This window comes from Artemia sp. Qi Xiang Cuo, chromosome 5 (assembly GCF_049724085.1).
Source record: "Artemia sp. Qi Xiang Cuo chromosome 5, ASM4972408v1, whole genome shotgun sequence".
Taxonomy (NCBI): domain Eukaryota; kingdom Metazoa; phylum Arthropoda; class Branchiopoda; order Anostraca; family Artemiidae; genus Artemia; species Artemia sp. Qi Xiang Cuo.
The window spans coordinates 37022617-37042616 of NC_142798.1; the positions used below are offsets into that span (position 1 = coordinate 37022617).

Genomic DNA, 20000 nt, shown 5'->3' on the forward strand with positions numbered 1-20000 from the left:
TCGTGGATACACAATATACGGAAATTTAATTCAAGAAATTATGAATATATTTGTAAGTAAGTAACAAACTCTTTATTAATTTCACCTCTTGGATATACAGTAGAGATACTTCATTCAAGAAATTATGAAAAAATCTCAAGTAAGTAACTTTTTTTCTCTTTATGACAAACAATTTTCACGTAGCTAAATGATGTAGAAATTTAATTCAAGAAATTATCAAAAAATTCTCAGTAAGTAACAATTTCTTTCTTGAAGTCAACTCTTGGATGCGAAATAGTGACATTCTATTCAAGAAATAATGAAAAAATTGTAACTAAGTAGGGAATTCTTTCTTGAATTCACGTGCTGAATAAACAAAGAAATTTTTTTAAAGAAATTATGATAAAATTATAATTAATTAAAACATTTCTGATTGTTTTCACAACTTAGATATACGACGAGGAAATTTAATTCGTGAAATTATGAAAAAATTCTCAGTAATTAACAATTTATTTATTGAAATCAACTTTTGAATACGCAACACAGAAATTTAATTCAAGAAATTATGAAAATAGTTGTAAGTAAGTAACAAACTATTTATTGATTTAACCTATTGAATATACAGTAAAAATACTTCACTCAAGATATTATGAAAACATCTCAATTAAGTAACTTTTTTTTTTCTCTTTATCAGAAATAACTTTAACTTTTCAGAATGATGAATAAATTTAATTCACGAAATTATTCAAAAACTATAGTTAAGTACCAAATTATTTTAAGTGAATTTTTTTCTCTTTACCACAAACAATTTTCACGTTGAAACATTATTTAGAAATTTTATTCCAGAAATTATTTAAAAATTCTCATTAAGTAACAATTTCTTTCTTGAAGTCAACTCTTGGATACACAATACAGAAATTTCATTAAAGAAATTATGAAAAATTGTAACTAAGTAGTAAATTCTTTCTTGAATTCACCTGTTGGATAAACAAAAAGACATTTCGTTCAAGAAATTATGACAAAATTCTAAGTAAGTAACAAACTGTTTATTGTTTTCACGAGATAGATATACGATGTATAAATTTAATTTCAAGAAATTATGACAGGATCCTAATTTAGTAACAAACTCTTTATTGTTTTCACGAGTTAGATCTACGGTGTAGGAATTAAACTCAAGGAATTAGGAATAATAAACTTAGTAAGTGGGAATTTCCTTCTTGAAGTCAACTCTTGGATTAACAATTGGTATCTAAACAGTTCATGATAAAAAAAGATAGTTTCATTTTTTTTTTAAGGTTAATTTAATATCCTTAAAGAGGACCATGCTATTTGCGTACGAGCATAGCAAAATTATTCTTAATTGTAAATTATATTGCGTCTATTAGTTAAATAATAAGTTAATGATTAATCAAAAGAATCAAATATAATTAGCCGATCATTATCTTATTGTCATTTATATGCTATTACTATATGTATTATATAATGCTAAATAATATAATTTATATTATTATTATTATTTTGGTTTATATTTCAATAGTATATAATACTATTTAATAATATTTGTAATTAATAATATTGTTTGAAAAAAAAATCCACCAGAGTCCTAGGGTAAACAGTCCGAGCAGTTGTGACTATGGAGGAAAAACGCTTAAAGTTGATTGAAGTTCAACTATAAACAACTAAAGTTCAAGGTTTGAACACACTCTAGAAAGAAGAGGGTTTTCACTATGAGGCCTGCAGTACTAATGGTGCAATTAGATGACGCGGAAAACCATCCGTTTTCTTACAAAAAACTACAGTGTTCAGCGTATGAATTTGTCGTAAAATAAAAGGCTGGTCATGCGGAAAGCACACCGTTTTTCTGCGATTTTACCCATTTGGTGATCAATTTTAATACTTACGATTACAAATGAATGAATTAAGGGTGTGAAGACATGTGTTTTAAATAAACAGCACCATTATATCGACCCTTCGCTCGGTCTCTGGTGCTAAGCATATGGCAGGCATGTATATATGTGATTCTCGAGTTAGGTATAAGCATGATTATCATGGTATTCTTCAGATTTAATTCAAAGGATGACAGATCAGTAATTTTAACTAAAACAAGAAATACTGGCGTGAATTTAATTCCTTTCTTCTGTTTATTCTTCGCAGAATCATAACTTTCATAGGGTTTTTATTCTCCTGGGAGGTGATTGACAACAATAATATTAGTAGCACTGGGTAAGCAGGGACAGGGGGAACGCCTAAGGATCTAAAGATTTCCTATGAATACAAGCGGCATATAATTTATATAACTGGTTCACCTAGCAACCTGATCCGGTCATGAACCTTCCCTAGCAATCAGAATGCATATACTCTCTTGGGAACCTCATTTGCATACTTCCACGGGGATATAATTTACATATAGCCATGAGGCCCTAGCAACCAGTCGTATCAACCCGATCTAATATAAGGCTGGATTTTAAATGTATTTTATACTTGTAAGAAATTAGAATTCAGAGAGATATAATTTGAATATATCTTTGTCATCAAGTTTTTATTTGACCAGATATTATAGCAAAATTATTAGTGGTCTGTTTACACTATTGGAAGTTTGGACAGTGGAGTTGGTAGCAGCAATGATACAAAGACAAGAGTACCAAACATATCAGTAGAAATTACAAGGGGATATCGACTAAGCATTGAATGGTATGAGATGTTTGCGAGATATCTGATACAATTGAGCAAATTTAAATTGGAGGAACAGCTATGTTTTGCAGCAAAACTGAACATAATGCATATACATAGACTTCAAAATGCTTCAAGTACAATAGGGAAATATATTGGGGACACTAACTTGAATCAGTATGTGAAAAATGAGTGATATATATTTTATTTTAATTATGACATTAAAATGTTTCTAAATCGAAAATTATTTTTGTTCTTCTTAGATATTTTTTGTAGGTTATCGCTCCTCTCTAGGGATGTTCGAAGTAGTAATAATCTTCGGATTTGTTAGTTAGTCTCTAATAAGCTCGAATAGTATTAGGATTAAATATTGGATTAATTTTTAAAGCATACAATCATGCAGAATCTTGTGATCTTGGAAAAATGCTTGAATCTGAAGGATAAGTTTCTAAAGTTATCAGTGCAAAAGAAAATATTCTCTCAAAGAATTCTTGACAATATTATGAAATATGAATCTCCAACTTTGAATTATTTTTATGAAGCTTATGGATCTTTGCCCAAACGCGTTTACTCAATTTATTGACATACTAATCGCAACAATACAAAATGTTGTTGGGGATTTGTTTTTGAACACTGCCTTAGAAATTCAATTCCCGATTTAAGACTCTATCCAAATGATTTTTCAATCTGTGTTTTTTCGTGAGAACACCAAATAAGTCAACAATTTAGAAAATCCTGTTCAAACAGATTTAACTGGTTTGAAGTGTTATTTCACTCGATTGCTCCTCCTCTATTTCTAGAACTAGAAAAGAACATTCCCTTTATCGATTTTGAGTCAGTTTGTTTTTGGCATTGAGATAGTCAACAGTGAAAAAATATTCTATACATGTCCACTATGCAGATATACGTTTAACAGCTGGTCATCCTAGGAGAATTGTACAATTGTTGACGAGTTTGATGAAAAGTATAGATTATGCAATCCGTATAAATTGCGTAGAGGGTATTGCATGTAGTTCTCTCGCGCTATTCTGGTATGACTTGAAAGAATCCTAAACGATATTTTAGTTTATTTCTAAGAAACTATTATCGACGTGGTTTTAAATTGTTTTGGGAGTAAGAATCAGGTCTATGCTTCAACTGCTGGAATAACAAGAGAATCGGGTTTCTTCGACTTTGCTGTGAAGACAATGGCTGCTATGATTGTAAAACTACTGATATTTATTTGGTTGTTACAGAAAGTTACTCCATTTGAAAACATTGTATGTGATATTACTTCAAATAAGCAAATTGAAACACGTAAATTTTTCAATATGAATGAAAAGAGTATCATTGACGTCACAAACAGATGCACTAAGAGTGAAGTTACATTGTACTGTAGAAAATGTGACCCTGACTATGTACATCAAGATCAATACATAATGAATTCAGATTATATGCCGCCATTAGTTGTTCTCGAACGCTTCCTATACGTAGAAGAAGAAATCTAAAGAGGAGAAAAAATACCATTTTTATGCATATATATTTTTATTAATTTACCAACTTTATTAATCTACCAGAGTTTTCCCCTTACTTTCAATAAAATTGTTGATGTGCGGAGTGGAGAATGCATAAGGTAGACCATAGGATCAAAATTGTTTATATTCTTCGCTGTTTGAAAGATGCATAGCCAATGACCCATCTTTACGTTCGATGGACTACTATTAACGCTGATAAGGGTATTGTTAACACTTGAATTTGTTCAAGTAAATCTGAGGGTATACAATAGGATTTGTGTTTGGACATGTACGGATACAAATTAAATACTCTGATTATTTGATTTGTGTTCATGGTGCGATTTCTAGTAAAACACTGCCTTCGGGAGTGATTTCCTTGTAAGTTTCTAATTGACGTATTGAGGTTAATACAATACTCTCAGCTAATGGCTCTACAAAGGTTCACTCTAAACGTACACTCCCCGTTCGTATCATATCTTGAGTGCCAGGCAAGTTCAATACAGTGATACCATGAGTTTTGCAAACATTGTACTGGTTATACCATTTTCAAATAATTGTGAGTCTCGATCTAAGGATTGTGTTGTCAGCTCATACAGTGTCCTATAATATTTTATCAAAGAATAAATTGTAGAATTGGATTCCATTTACTTTACACACAAGAGAGGTAAGTCCAAACGTTTCAAATTTATGTGGGGTTGGAAATTTGTCCGCGATCCTATAGCACTAGCCATTTTTGCAAATGACAATGCCAGTTTTGAAAGGGTTTTACCATTGACAAATGAAGAGTCGGTGAAGGTGCCTGAACAGGTCGCGATATGTCGTTGATTGGTGATTGTATGAGGAACCAGTAGTTTGATATTATTTCCACTAGCTCTCAGTTTTTCCACTGCCAAAGCAACATAACTCCTAACTTGTTGCTTTCGTACATGAAGTATTGCCGAGGTGGGAAAGACTGTTACATCGGGTGCTGTATTAGCTACCTTTCGCAAAATGAAATTGGATGGAGGGAGCGCTAATTTTATGTCCACCTTAATATTCGGTGGTAGCCATTGAGGTATGTTAAATATTTCATGATTTTTTTCCCTACTAAACATAATTCACTAGTTGTTACCTCTCTAAGTGTTTTTGTAGTGTCAGTGTATGTATTATGTTCATATCCATTGGTTGTACCCCTGAATTCCTTATATGACTTTGGTGTCATCAACATGAACTGTATGTAGCTCATACAGCTTGAGAGATTGTCGCTAAGGCTCACCATTGTTCCATTTATGTAGACAGTAATTTGTCTAAATAAATTATGCAATACACAATTTTCAAGAACACATAGGAAGGGAACGTTGCTATTCCCAGCTCTCAATATTTCAACGAATGAAGCGTAAAGAAATATACAACTTGCCGAAGAGAAGCCAGAGTGAAGTCGGTGAAAATGACACGGTCCGTGCCACTGGCACTTCCAGCACTTCTACCATTGATTATTTGTTTAAAACCATGAACATCTCTCAGACTATCGTTGGGAATAACCTTCCCATTTTCAATGAGAAAACTAATATAGATTTTGCCCTGTTCCAATGAATAGTTAAATTGAAAGGCACCATTTTTGTGAGTGGACATTCTTCTATTGATAGCATGACACAAGTCATTCATGCTACCAAATTCCTTGTATGGTAATGTAATGAAGGGATGTTCACCCGAGTTAATTGATTCTACCCATTCCTCTGTAAGGAGTGGCCAATCATGTGGTCTAAATCTTATATCATATGTACGATCTTTTCTCAGGATATAATATGTAATTTTGAGAATACAATAGACAAGAGCAACTTCATACTCCCAATCGAATTTGATGGTGGACGAGAGTTTTGTCGAAAATCACTTTTTTTTATTCCAATCATTGTAGAGTGGATCAGAGACATTGGATATGAATGTCACATAGAAATCATTGGGCATTGTATGTGTCTTCAACTTCTACCCAAAAATCAAAATCAGAGTTATATCTTAGCCAGCGAACATGCAACTGTTTCTTGTGCTTGTGTATACGACTCTTTAATAGCTTTCAATTGAACAGACTCACTATTATTTTGTACTTTTTAAAGTTCACAGTCATAACAAATTCCGATAATCTCTTCATCTTTTGTGTCTCGTAGACGATACGTTACAGATTTCGTGTTTAGGATTTTTGACACTTTAAATAGTTCAGCGGACCATAAGTAATTCCCCTTTTCATAAATGTTGGTAGTTCTATTAATTCGAACTGTATCATCATCATTGAATTTTTTCTTCTTCACAACGTTTTCACTGGAATATTGTTTAAGAAAAGTGTCAAGTGTATAATGATCTCCTCGATGAGCTTCCTGAGGGCTAACGTTGGACAGAGATCGATGGTGGCGTTGATTATGAATTTAAATGATTTTATCAAAATCTTGAATAGAACCAGCAGATTTGTCAATGTACAATATTTTGAAATAAGATGGTAGAACAGTTCTTGTCAATCGTTCAGCCAATGCAGTTTATATAGGAATACGACTATGATAGAAGATTATAGTGTTCAATAAAACCTTCTCTACATGTTGATTAACAAACTCATTACCTTGATTTCCTTGAATCTATAGCAGTCTTGATAAAGAATGCTTTCTATATCTTTAGCAACTTCATTACCTCTCTTTGATCGCATTGGAATAGCATATGCATAGCGACTGAAGATACTGATTGCAAGTAGAATATATTTGTAGGTCCTATTGTGACGCCTTTGAATCTCATCTAGCGTTAAAACATCTTCTGGCATTACATGCAGTGGGAAAAAGGTTTTAGTTTTTCGATAATGATTACCACGCACCCTATGATTTCGATATAGAGTGTAACTTGGTTCATTTTGTGGATACTCTCTCGCTAGTCCTTTTTGAAGTCCAGTGACTTGAGAAAATGAGGTGAGGGAACTTAGAAACTTCCAACTTCACCAATATTTTTATAAACACGTTTCAAAACTTCAATCACTTTGAACGCAAACACGTCGTGTAGTGTCCGCAGCCCTTTTGCATACTAGTGGGTGTCGATTATGGTATTGAGATGGTATAAAGACGTCTTTGCTTTTGTCTCGCCACCACTGGTATCATCAAATCATTGTTTCTTCCACTAGTAGTGGTAAGTATGCTAGTATTTTTCAAGGCTGATTTAAAATCTTCTTCTTCTTTTAATGTTAGACTACTACAATATTCGATTCATCATTTTGGAATTTTCTTATTGATAATAAGACTTTTCGGGACGTTTAATGTGATTAAAAAGTTGTATAGATGATTGTCAAATGATAAAAATCCTTTACGATTTGTAACCATATCATATATCAAATCAAGTAGATTATAACTTTTCTTCTGAATTATAATTTGATTCCCTTTTATATCAACTTGATTGTGTTCACTTTTCATGAGATATGTTAAGACTCTTTTACTTTGTTCACGATATTGGTGTGGTAGTAGGTCTCCAATATGCGGCAAAACATTGGGTAATGTTGAATTTTCCTCATTTGGTTGTGTTGTTGTTGTGGTTCCAGCATCTTGAGGCGTTTCCTTTTTATCAATGTTGCTTACATTGATCGGTCTGACCTGATTGGGTTTATGTTTGTCCACTCGTGGAATTGCATCTTGAGGCAAAAGCAGTTTTTCATCGATGTCAATATTCTCATTATTAGTGGATTTACTTAGATTGTCCTCAAAATTTTCCATTGGTGAAAGGGCGAGTTCTATTGGCGTCAATTTTTAGACTTCGCCATTTTTTTCTAGATAAAACTGTTTACGAGTCCTGCAATTATTGGCATTAAAACTGTAAAAAAGCTACCACATGCTTGGAGAAGACGTGTTCTTTAAATATTAAATCTTTTCCTTTGTTATTGCTTCTTGCAAGGGTACGTATAATGGAATGATGTTGCTTTGTCTGTTGCTTAACTACTTCTAGCAATTGAACATTGCCCTTGGTTAAATTTAAACAAATTTCTGATAGGAGATTGACGAATTATTTGTCAATACCATGTTTGAGTGTGGCTTTCCTAAATGCCGGTTTTGAACTATTTAGGTCGGAAAATAAATGACTATTTTCATGTAATTTCTTCAGTGTCATGATGATATTTAATGACCTTTCTTATTGTTCATTGAATGATATATGGTAATTTCATTGTCAAAAATAGATGTGATTACACGCAAATCCTCGGGTGTATTCTACTTGATATCCAATAGAATGTAACCGTAGCGTTTATTTGTTGCCTCATTGTATGCTGAAAGTAGAAATTTTGGAGCACCGGGATTTATTTGTTTGTTGAGAGCTATTAGAGAACTTTTATCACGAATAACCCTGTAGATGATATAGAAGGTACAATTCAAAGCAAGTGCTCTCATACATTTGCTCTGATGAACGAGATTGTGAAGAACAAGTTTTGCGGAAATTTTTTCATGATGCTGCTAGCGGACATTAAAAAATTGTAGTATTTCCTGAGACCATTATTCAATGGATTCAGCTAAATCGTCAATAATCAGCCAAGAGTTTGGCTCAATAACGTTGAATAGGTCAAGTCCCAGTATGAATTTTGTGTCTGGTGCAATATCCTTTATTTTATCATAGGACTCTTGCTAAACACTGTAGCAAAAGATTATTTTTGGGTTTTCCAAAAATATATGATTACGATTTTGGATTTTTTTTTTTTTTTTAAGCATCATTTTGCCCGAAAGTGATGGACCACAAAAAAACGATCTGAATGATGTTTTAAATTGATACGTATTGTTGTCATTAACGTCTTCAGCAGCTGGAATACAACTAACTTTAAAATATAGTTGTCTAATGAATAAATAATAATTTCCCTATCAGTCCTACTACGATGTTCAAGAACAAAAAACTATAATAATACATGTTTTCTTGTTTTTACAGTAAATACATGACATTTTTAATTAACACTTTACCAAAGGCCCCACTCCCTCCCCCCGGAAGGGCGTGGTGGCTGTTGGCAGCGGATGGCTCAAGGCCAGATCCCCCCTGGCCAGCCGCGGGTGCGGAGGTGCAGGTGAATAACTTAAAACAATTTTTATTTTCAAAATATACAAAAACACATTGAAAATACAGCAACAATAACTCTGCCTTGTGCACACGGAATGTAGCGTTGAAAAAATCACTCCCACCTCCCGCCTACAGCTAATACTTTTGAATTTAAAGGATTTTCTCCAGAGAGAGAAGTTGTCTATATTGTACACAGACATTTCGATCTGAAGTGATATAGTGCCAATGGGGTAGTACCTTCACGCCCCCTCATATACACAAACCATATCCGATATGACTGACTTAGCTTTTTTCTCTACTCTATCTGTGCAAGTTTTAAATTTTTCAGAACGAATCGCCACGACTTTCGCTCTTAAAACTAAACTACTTTCCACACAGTTTGTATAAAACACTCATATTGAAATTATCTTTCACATAGTGTGTAGGCATCCCCTTAAAGACTTTTTTGATATCCTCATTGTGAGTTTGTACACAGTACACCTTCGGACTTGCAAGCACACCGTTGGATATCAAGTCACTCCCCATCTCGAATTTTAGATATAACAGTTTATTTGGGGCCTGATGCTTCACTAGCTCCAGATAAATGGACTCGTTCCAATTGGTAGAGTTCAATCTTCTAAGACCAATTCTTCGTTTGCTATTTGATTTGCAAATCATTCTGATTCTCGCTGCTAACTTTCTTCTAACCTTAGATTTTTTGCATGTCATTTTCGTTTGTGAGTTGCTGTGATCCTCGCTGACGCTTGGGAGGTGATAGACACTCTCAGCATTAATTTTACCAAATTCTTTTTTAAGTGGCTCTCAAATAATGGGCTCCTTCCTTCCATTTCAGTTTTGATTTATCTCCTAACCGTAGTTTCGTTATGCATCATTCTTGTTTGCGATTTCTTTGGTTATTCGTTATGATGCTCACTGCTGACTATCTTCTATCCATAAATTTAGTTGTACTTCATTTTTGATGATCACTGTCTCAGACATTTTACCATGTCTTTTGCATTAGAATTTCGGGTTCATTTTTCATATGGTATAATCTCACATGCATCATAGATACTGAAAATGATGGAATCATACCTGGGAAAAATGGTGTAAGTTGTTCTTCAAATGTCTGTAAATATGAAGTCATCATACGAAAAATGTTGTTCTAAAATTAAGGCTCAAAATGAATTTTTCGAAATTCGTGACCTATTCATCGTTTTTTCAGGCCAAAAACATTATTGTGTTAATTTACAGAGAACATGATTGAGCCATTTTCGAGAAAAATTATATATATATATATATATATATATATATATATATATATATATATATATATATATATATATATATATATATATATATATATATATATATATATATATATATATATATATATATATATATATATATATATATATATATATATATATATATATATATATATATATATATATATATATATATATATATATATATATATATATATATATATAAACAAAAAATCGCGAAGAAAGGAAACGAGTTTCCTTTCTTCGCGATTTTTTGTTTATCATGATTAGCCAGTGTGGTCTCAGAAATTATTTATATATATATATATATATATATATATATATATATATATATATATATATATATATATATATATATATATATATATATATATATATATATATATATATATATATATATATATATATATATATATATATATATATATATATATATATATATATATATATATATATATATATATATATAAATATATATATATATATATATATATATATAGATGAAATTCTTTTACAGATGAAATCTTTCATCTGTAAAACACGATCTAGCCATGTTCACCTTTCTTTCATTAAATTTAACATATTCAGCGTTTTGGGCTAGGACTTTCCACGAGATGATTGCTTGTTTTTATCAGTTAGTAACAATAACCTCTAATCTTTCCTTTATTTGGTGAGAAAAAAAAATCTAACGAAGTCATTTTACAAAGAAATGTTGTTGAAAGCCAGACTTTTCTAGAAAACAGAAACAGCTACTTTGTCTTAAATGAGGAATCTTGAGAATAGGCTAGAGACCAATTATGCCATTGATTGTGTTGATAGGTCATAGCTCCTTAAATAGTTTGAAATTCATGAAGACAAAAGAAATTTCCAAAATCTAGAGAAAAGTTTCCATTCTGAAACATTCCAATTCAACGATGTCTTAATTTTAGGAACTTTAAAAATAGATTTTGGAGCTTGGTTTCTTTTTGTTATTGTTCTTTGGTTTAAACATGCTAACTTTACTTTATTCCTAAAAAAAAAAAATGACAAGCAATTTGAATATTTAAGAATGATGCAAGGCGCAGGAGTTTTGTCTATATCCACCCTCTATATCACTCAACCCTAACTTTTGTCACAAAGAAGTCTTATTACTTCTCCTTTTGTGATCTTTGATGCATTGATATACTGGATGACAAAAGAAGTACGATAGTAATACATAAAGCATTTCCGAGGTCATTTTCCTATTTTCAATTTTTTATGTGCATAGCTTTTTAATCACAAACTAATAAAAGAGGTCATGTACTGCAATAGCAATTTTATTGAATAGTTTGGTAGTTTCGTGGGAAAGTGAAGTCGATTCAACCTACCAGGGATAGATGGCATTATGCACTAATTCGTGTATTTTGTGGGCTAAATAGTTGTATTCCTAATTGATAAATCTGATTGGAACATATCTACTTCTATCTTAGTTTTTTTATTTCATTTTGATGTTCTGGTTTGAGTCATCTGTTAAATTTTGCTACGACATAAAACTAATCAAACAGTTCGTGGTAATGAACTGTAAGTAACGAGTGACCCGGCTCAATAGTAACCAAAACTCTAAAAAATGGAAAAGTGGAATTTTGGTACCAGTATATTCATCAAAAGAATTGGCATTTTATGCTGATTTCAAATATATAAATTTCATTAAGTTTTATCCTACCCATCAAAGGTTACGAGCCTGAGAAAATTTTTCCGATTTTCAAAAAAAGGGGGACCATTTTTTACCATTGCAAAAATGTATGCAAAATGTGTTAGGTACAATTATACTTCATATTATGAAGTAAGAATTTTTTTCTACCTTTCTAAATAATTTACCTCCACCTCACCCTCTAATGTGGAAATATATAGCCAAAATTATATATTTCCCATCTATTCTATCACTTGTCTTTGTTTGTCTCACGCTAAGCTGGAAGAAACTTACGAAAAAACGGTTCTACTTAGCTTCTATATACATAGGCGTTATAATATAGGCCCCATAACAGACAAGTACCCAAATATATTCGAAAATAGAACGATGAAAAATATTATGAAGTTTGGCAAGTGCTTGTTTATCAAAACAACCTTTCCCCCTGACTAGTAGGCCGTAAGTTTTTTCAAGTTTTTCCAATACAGACGAGAGTATCAACTCTCGCATAGCTGTAACTGTCGGGTCAAAAGGCAACACAGAGTTAAAAAGACAGCTATGTTATTTATTACTGGCTGCCTCCCCATTGCAGGCATGAGTATATAATGAGTCAGAGGCATTGCGCAAGATATTGATCGACCAGGACTACGACTCTTGTTGAAGAGCATCACCAAGAGGTGTAAAATCATGCAGTGCTCATAGTGGACCAATGATTGCACAAAGCCTCCCTCCAACTGGAGGTCCTGGGAGCATTCAGGTGTATTGTTCTAAGCCGGCTTAAGCGCTTTGTGCAGAATTGAGAAGAAGCATTAGCCCCTGACCTGCATTGGTGAAGCCCAATGCTTTTCTTGAAATCTCAAAAATTTTGATTGTCTAAATACTATGAAAACTGAGACAAGGAACGTTATAACTTTAAAAAATAACTATCACATTAACATTTTGACTGGCGATTTAAGACCTTTTAAACTGGACTTGTTGGGAGTTTCAGAAACTAATGTCTGAGGATTAGGAAACCTGACAGGGTAATTTAGAATTTATTTATTCAGGTACGAACGATGGGGTAGCCTACATGGTAGGGTGTAGCGCTTGTGCTGAATAAGGAAGCTTCAGGTTGAGGAAGGTATTGTTTAGGTTGGGAAGATAGGAATAATAGAATTCTAGTAACTCACTTTACTACCAAGAAGTGTAAAGTATAAGTCATAGTAGTAAATGGCAACATAGAGCCGATTGATTGATACAATAGTGACTGAGATTTTTTTTTTTTGTATACAGTTACAGAAACAAATAGACAGCAGCCCAGGTAGAATTATGGCATTTTTAATAGGGATTTTAATGCCCAGGTTGGCAGAAACAGGGACAGATGGTTTACTAGCCCAGGGGAAATTTGGTGTAGGAAAGGAAAATAGCAACGGTTATAGATTGCTTCAGTTTCGTAGTTATGACAATCTACTTATAACCAATTCCATTATTGGTCATAAAATGGCCCATAAGCTAACATGGTATTCACTTGATTGTATGAGACCTAGCCTTATTGATTATGTTATCGTAAATCGAAGACTGGCAGGATTGATATAGGGCACTAGTGTATATAAGAGTACTGTTAATGATGTTAAAAATGAATATTACCATCTAGTAGCGTGTAGAGAATACTTAAAGCTGAAACCTAGGAAGAGTAACTACCTCCTGGGAAGTTATGACGTAGATAGACTCTAGGATAAGAACTTGAGAGGAAATTTCAAGGAATAGCTGAATATGAACTGGAGAGTTTAACATTGACAATATTGAAGATGGATGGAGTAGTTAAAAAAAAAGTATACAAAGCAGTAAAAGGTGTTTAAGAAGGAAAGTGAGAAATACAGCCAGTATTATTGGGGAAAACGCTTTAAGCTTGGTAGAAAAGAGGAGGGGTTGTACACAAAGTTTTTTGAGTGATAGATCAAATGAGATCGATGATGAAATAGCAGGAAAAGAAAGTAAGGGAAGTAGAGAAGGCATTCAAGTATGCGTTAAGGAAGTGTGGAATGTAGGCCATAGGTAAAATTGCAGAGGATTCGAAAGATGCAGCCAGTCGGCATAATTATAAAATATTATATTGGCATATTAAGAAATTGATGGGATGTAGTCGGTTTGAACTTGGACTTGTCTCAGTTAAAGATAGGAACTGGTCCTCAATTAGTGATAAGGAAAAATAGATTTAAAAACTAAACTCGCTAGTTTGGAAGAATAGGAACACAAGTCTGAGTACCAGGATTAGAATATTGGAATTTCTTTTTTCCTTTTTTACGCAGCGAGTTGGTTTGGGACTTTTTACCTGCTTAAGTAGATTCATTTTAATTCCAAAAAAGTGTTCGATGAACTTGTCATTAGAACTACTTTTACCTTTTTTTCAGGGGAGGAGTCTTAGTAATTTATTTTAATCAGGTTTTAAAAAACTGCAGTTTTTATTTGCAATCTGAAATTAAAAAGGCTATGACTGGATATTGGTCGATAAGACCAATTTAGTAACAGAAAAAGTATGGATAAAGCTGGAAAGAGATTTCATTAGTAAAGAAAAATGGTAGCTTCCCCCTAAAGGGGGCAAAGAAACAGACGGGATATAGAAACTATATATATTTGTGCAAATCAAATCGAAGGTAGATTTTTTTTGGTAAAAGGAATTAGAAATGAAATTTAATTTTAGAAAATTAAAATCGCCTACTAGAAAAACATCGGCGTTCCGGAATTTACAGAGGACAAAATTAGCACTACTTTGCCATGGCTAGTAGAATCGTTGTCTTTTTACAGCGTTGTGATTCGGGGAATAATATAGCAGCAAAATACATTCAAATTAAACGTACGTGGTAAGACTGTTTGTCTAACACCTACTCAAATTATTTCATCATAATCCGAAAGGTTGGGATTATGAAACAATTTAGGGAACAGAACGTGCTCTGTTTATAACTGCAAGGGTCAAGATCGCTCTTCTTTATCTCTGATTTTATACCAAAGTAATTTCTCCTAGTATAACCAACCAGGATATAAACACAAACAGGAAAAAAACAACCAAATGGTGCTCTTAGCCCATTTTGACCCAAGCAGCAAATTACAAAAATTAGAGCCAAGGGTGACTAACACTTTCTTTTTTTCTGGATGGTCATTTGAATAGACCAAGAAAAATATTTTTTTTATTTTCCTTACAGATGAATGCAACTACACATAGGGGAAAAATCCGACGTTCCTTTGGGGGTGTTGCAAGAAATATTAGCGACTGTCTTACAAGGCTTGGGCACAGGCCCCTTTTCCTATCAACCGTCGGTGATGATAGTCTTGGAGGAGAGCTGATAAGGCATAATCCAGATATGGTATGCAACTTTTTCCTTTTTAGTTAGTATGGTTTATCTCTAGTTAGTATAGTTTCCCTGGGCGGTGGTAAGCTAAGCCAAATGGTTGTATGAATCAATATTGGAAGGAGTGTAAATCGCTTGTCAGACTTAGCCAGTCGATTCAGAAGAACAATAGCAGTATGTAATGCATTTGGATAGAACGTGTAAAAAACTCATTTTCCGTTTTTTAACGACCATTATGGTCTTAAGTAGCATTCACATAACAAAAGAAACTTTCGAACAAAAATGGACAGAAAAAACATATGTACGAAATCGTATAAGATGGCTGGTATGTACAGTAAATAGCGTATGAAGCCAAGTAATTTATCAGTAGTTATATAAATAAGTTTTTAAGTAATATTAATCCAATTTATGCCGCACCCAAACTCGAGCAATAAGAAAAATTGGATGTAAATATGCGGTCAGTTTTTTAAAGATTGAATTTTAACAGCATAGACTTTTCCTTATCAAACCTTCCAAATATAAGTTTTTCGAAATACAAATGTTGGAACTTTATTTTTAAATTTTAAATCTACAAACAGTTTTTCAATGTAAAGTAAATCCCTTACGTCTATCCCTTACGTTTTAAACTTTGCAAAATGAAAGGGTGTTTCAATATACAAAAAAAAATGCAATTTTGAAACAGATGAAGAGGGCTTACTCACTCCTCGACCCCACCTCTTTAGTGTGAATCTTCTATTTTAATCACAATATTTCAATATTGTGTGTCGCATCTAGCATATAAACAACATTGACCTTGTTAAAATTTTAGACTTTTTTTTAACTTAAGAAGGGCAGAAGATACTAGCAGTTATTGTTTCAATGAGGTATATCGCTATTTCCTATAACAACTTAATTGGTTCAATGCAGTCTTTAAAGAAGATCGCCCATAAAAAAAAAGTTTCACGGGAGGGACAGTTGCGCCAGTTGGGGGTTGGGTTGGGGTTGGGGGAGTGACATCCCCTTCACTCCCCCCTAGATTTCGAAAAATAAATTTTTGGGTATTTTCATTGAAAATTATCCTTCTTCGGCATTTTATTGGAGAAAAATTCACAAAATGCACCCCACGCCCAACCCTAGATTTTGAAAAATGAATTTTGGCCCCAAATATAAATTTTCTGAGCCTTCAGTATCTCCTCCTCTAAAGATACGCCTACACCAATTCCCAAAAATATTAAATGAACCTCCCTCTCCATTATAATCCATTGACCACCGTGCCTCTCTAGTAATTTTTGTCCAAGTTCGCAAAACCAAGAACAACTGAATCAACTCAATAAAATAAAGATGATGTGATGAAGTTATAGCTGTCTATAATAATAGCTCAGTTTGCATGGACTGCATTTAAGAATAGGATGAATACGCCGTTGTGCGGCAGTATGTCCTCAGAAACTGGGAGGTGTATACACAGGGGCGTAGCTCCAGCATTTTTATTGAGGGGGCAAAAAAGTTCCATATCCAGAGATTCAAGTGGTATGGGCTATATAATAGCTTTTTTCCAATTTATTGGGGGAGGCAATTGCCCCCCCCCCTTGCCACCCCCAAACGACGCCATTGTGTATACATATTTTGTTGTGCAATTTTTTTTATTATGTAAATAAGGAATTGTACAGTAATTCGTATTTACGTTCAGAGCCAAAAGCAAACCCATCTAATCAACCTTTTTAGGCCCCTTGTGAGTTTAAAAAAAATGCAAAACTGATGGCCAGACATCAAATGGCTAGGGTAATCTCAATGTCATGGTCACACGCATTAATTTGTTCAAGAGCCTATAGTGGGATAATATTCAACATTTACGTGTTCAGGATGCATCTTGCGCTTGTGTGCTAGATTAAATAAAAAAAAAACAAGTTTTTTAAACTGAAAGTAAGGAGCGACATTAAAACTTAAAACGAATATAAACTAGTCTATATATGAAAGGGGCTGGCCGCTCTTCAAAGCCTCGCTGTTTACGCAAAAGTTTTTTTTATTGTTTTAAAAAACAGAGTTGTGAGAAAGAGTCTAACTTTAGTGTAAAGAGTGAGGGGTTGAGCAGGGACCAGCCCCTTTCATATACAGAATAATTTTTGTTCGTTTTAAGTCTTAATGTCGCTCCTTATTTTCAGTTTAAAACACTTGTTTTTTTTATTTAATTTCTGATCGTTTTTTAGTTAATGCAGCTTTTATTTTGGCTCACCGTCATTGAATAAGTAAACTAAATTTGCATAAAAATTTTACTTTTCTTTTGCTAAATGCATGTCTCTAAATTTGGTTAGGACGTAATTTACAAATTAACTTACGTAACTAACTTCTATATTCTTATATTTTTCTTCTGGCAAAAAATACAAAGTTGCAGATTTTTGCAGATATGAGCCTATGTAATAGGGTTTTCTGATACGCTGAATCTGACGGTGTGATTTTCATTAAAATTCTTTCACTTGTAGGGGATGTTTCCCCCCTCTTTAAAAAATCGGGTAAATTTTATAAGGCTGATAGCCGTTGATGAGCAATAATAAACTTAATAAAATTTATATATTTAGAATCAGCATTATGAACACATTCTTTTGATACATTTATTGACATCAAAATTCCGTTTTTAAAAGTTTCGATTACTATTGAGCCGTATCGCTTTTTTTTATTTGTTTTTTTTTTATTACGTATATGGGGGTTCTCCCCGTAGTCAATACCACGCTCTTTAAGTTAAAAGTTAAAAAAAATTTTGATTCACAAACCCCTGAATCACAAAGGCCGTTTAATTAGAATAGATAGCTCTTTTGAAAGCACTAAAAAAAACAGTAGCGTAAAGAGCGAGGTGTTGACTTGCGGGAGAACCCCCTCATATACGTTATAATTTCTGTTTGTTTTAAGTTCTAATGTTGCTTCTTACTTTCAGTTGAAAAAAACTTGTTTTTTTTATTTAATTTCTGATTTTTAAATAATGCTTGGAAATCCGGCGCCCCCTTCATAAAAATGTCCCTTACCCCAAAGAAACATCCTCCACGGAAATATTATCCAGAGTAACCCCCTCCTCTAGCCCCCCCCCCTACAGAAAAAAATCCTTCCTGAAAATGTCTGCATACCTCCCAATAACCAATAAATAATGCTGGCAAGTCCGGCGCCCCCTTCATGGCAATTTCCCTTCCCCCATGAAAACTTCCTTCATGGACAGATCCTCCAAGATAACCACCGACCTCCCCCCCCCCCACTATCAGAAAAAACCCCTCCTGAAAACTTCTGTATACTTCCCAATAACCAATACTATATGTTAACGTTGGGTAAAGTTCATAACTTTCAGTCCTCCCCCCGGGGACTTCGGGGATTAAGTCATCCTAAAAGACATAGTTATCATATTTTCGACCATGTTGAACAAAATGGCTATCTCAAAATTTTGATCAGGTGACTTTGGGAAAAAAATGAGCGTGGGAGGGGGCCTAGTTGCCCTCCCTTTTTTTTGGTCACTTAAAAAGGGCACTAGAACTTTTAATTTCCGTTCCAATGAGCCCTCCCACGATATTCTAGGACCACTGGGTCGATACGATCACTCCTGGGGAAAAAAAACAAATAAACACGCATTTATGATCTTTCTTCTGAGTAGAGATGGGGGTACCAGTCGTGACCCCACACCAAATATGGGCATAGAGTCATTAGGGAGAACACGTTGTTAATGGGGTCAATGACCTAAATTTCCAAGGTCGATGTTGTTGTTGTTGTAAGTGCACGCTCTCAGCGAATGTCAAACACCTGTGCTGTCGACCTCAATTCACCTATCGTGAATAAATAATTCCCATTAGAAACAACAAATTAATTTCCCCTTTCTTGACAGATCAATCAACCAATGACATCATCTGTCAGACTTTAAAAATTTTCGCATAGAAATGATTCTCCAGGAATAGATCCAAGTCATTAATGTCTTTGCCTCGGAAACAACTCTTTTGGTCGAACTCCAAAGGATATTAATAGCCAATAGCCATGGAAACAATTTTCCAAGAAACATCTTAGCGATGAATTGTTTTAGCGCGGGAATCAGGTTTCTTATTAATTTGAAATGCATTAGCGCAGAGATGCCAAAAACAAAAGGAACACGCTGAATTACGTTTAGGGATTATTTGGGCGAAACTGTTTTAGACAGGTTATGGAACTATTTCGGCGAAACAGTTAGAGACATTTTAAAAGATGATTTTTGAAGAGATTTTAGAAGAGAATTTAATGGTGAAACTCTATGGTCGTTATAATACACAAGTTTCATTTGAACAGTGTTGTGAGGTCCTCTAACCCAACCCCAAAGGGTTCCAATCCTCCTACCCCAACCCCGAAGGAAGCCCCCGGTCCTCAAAGGCCTCCCAAGCTCCCAAAGGGCCACCGGCGCCCCCAAAGGCCCACCCAGACCCCCAAAGGCCATCCCCGGGCCCCCCAAAGGCCCATCGAGCTCCCAAAGGACCAACGGGGTCCCAAAGGCCCTCCACCGGTCCCCAAATGCCCCTCAGGCCCCCAACTGTCCCCCGGACCCCCAAAGACCCTCCCTGTGCCCCAAAGGCCCTCCCTGTGCCCCCAAAGGCCCACCCCCCGCCCCCCAAGGTCC

At 34.1% G+C, this 20000-nt stretch overlaps 2 protein-coding genes across 3 annotated transcripts in view; one reads left to right on the plus strand and one right to left on the minus strand.

Annotated features, from left to right (window-relative positions):
- LOC148952100 (uncharacterized) overlaps window positions 1-7855 on the minus strand; it is a 122178-nt gene extending 114323 nt beyond the window's left edge. The window contains exons 1-2 of the mRNA XM_089088625.1: window positions 7582-7855; window positions 5539-5857 (exon numbers count right to left, since the gene is read on the minus strand). Of these exons, the coding sequence (XP_088944751.1) occupies window positions 5539-5857; window positions 7582-7855 (593 nt within the window). The remainder of the gene's footprint in view (window positions 1-5538; window positions 5858-7581) is intronic.
- LOC148952099 (uncharacterized) overlaps window positions 1-20000 on the plus strand; it is a 644245-nt gene that overhangs the window by 494724 nt on the left and 129521 nt on the right. Inside the window, exon 10 of one of the 2 annotated variants that reach the window (XM_089089541.1) lies at window positions 15263-15424. The exons of the other annotated variant lie outside the window; for it this stretch is intronic. Within the exon in view, the coding sequence (XP_088945667.1) occupies window positions 15263-15424 (162 nt within the window). The remainder of the gene's footprint in view (window positions 1-15262; window positions 15425-20000) is intronic. 2 annotated transcript variants of the gene reach the window in all.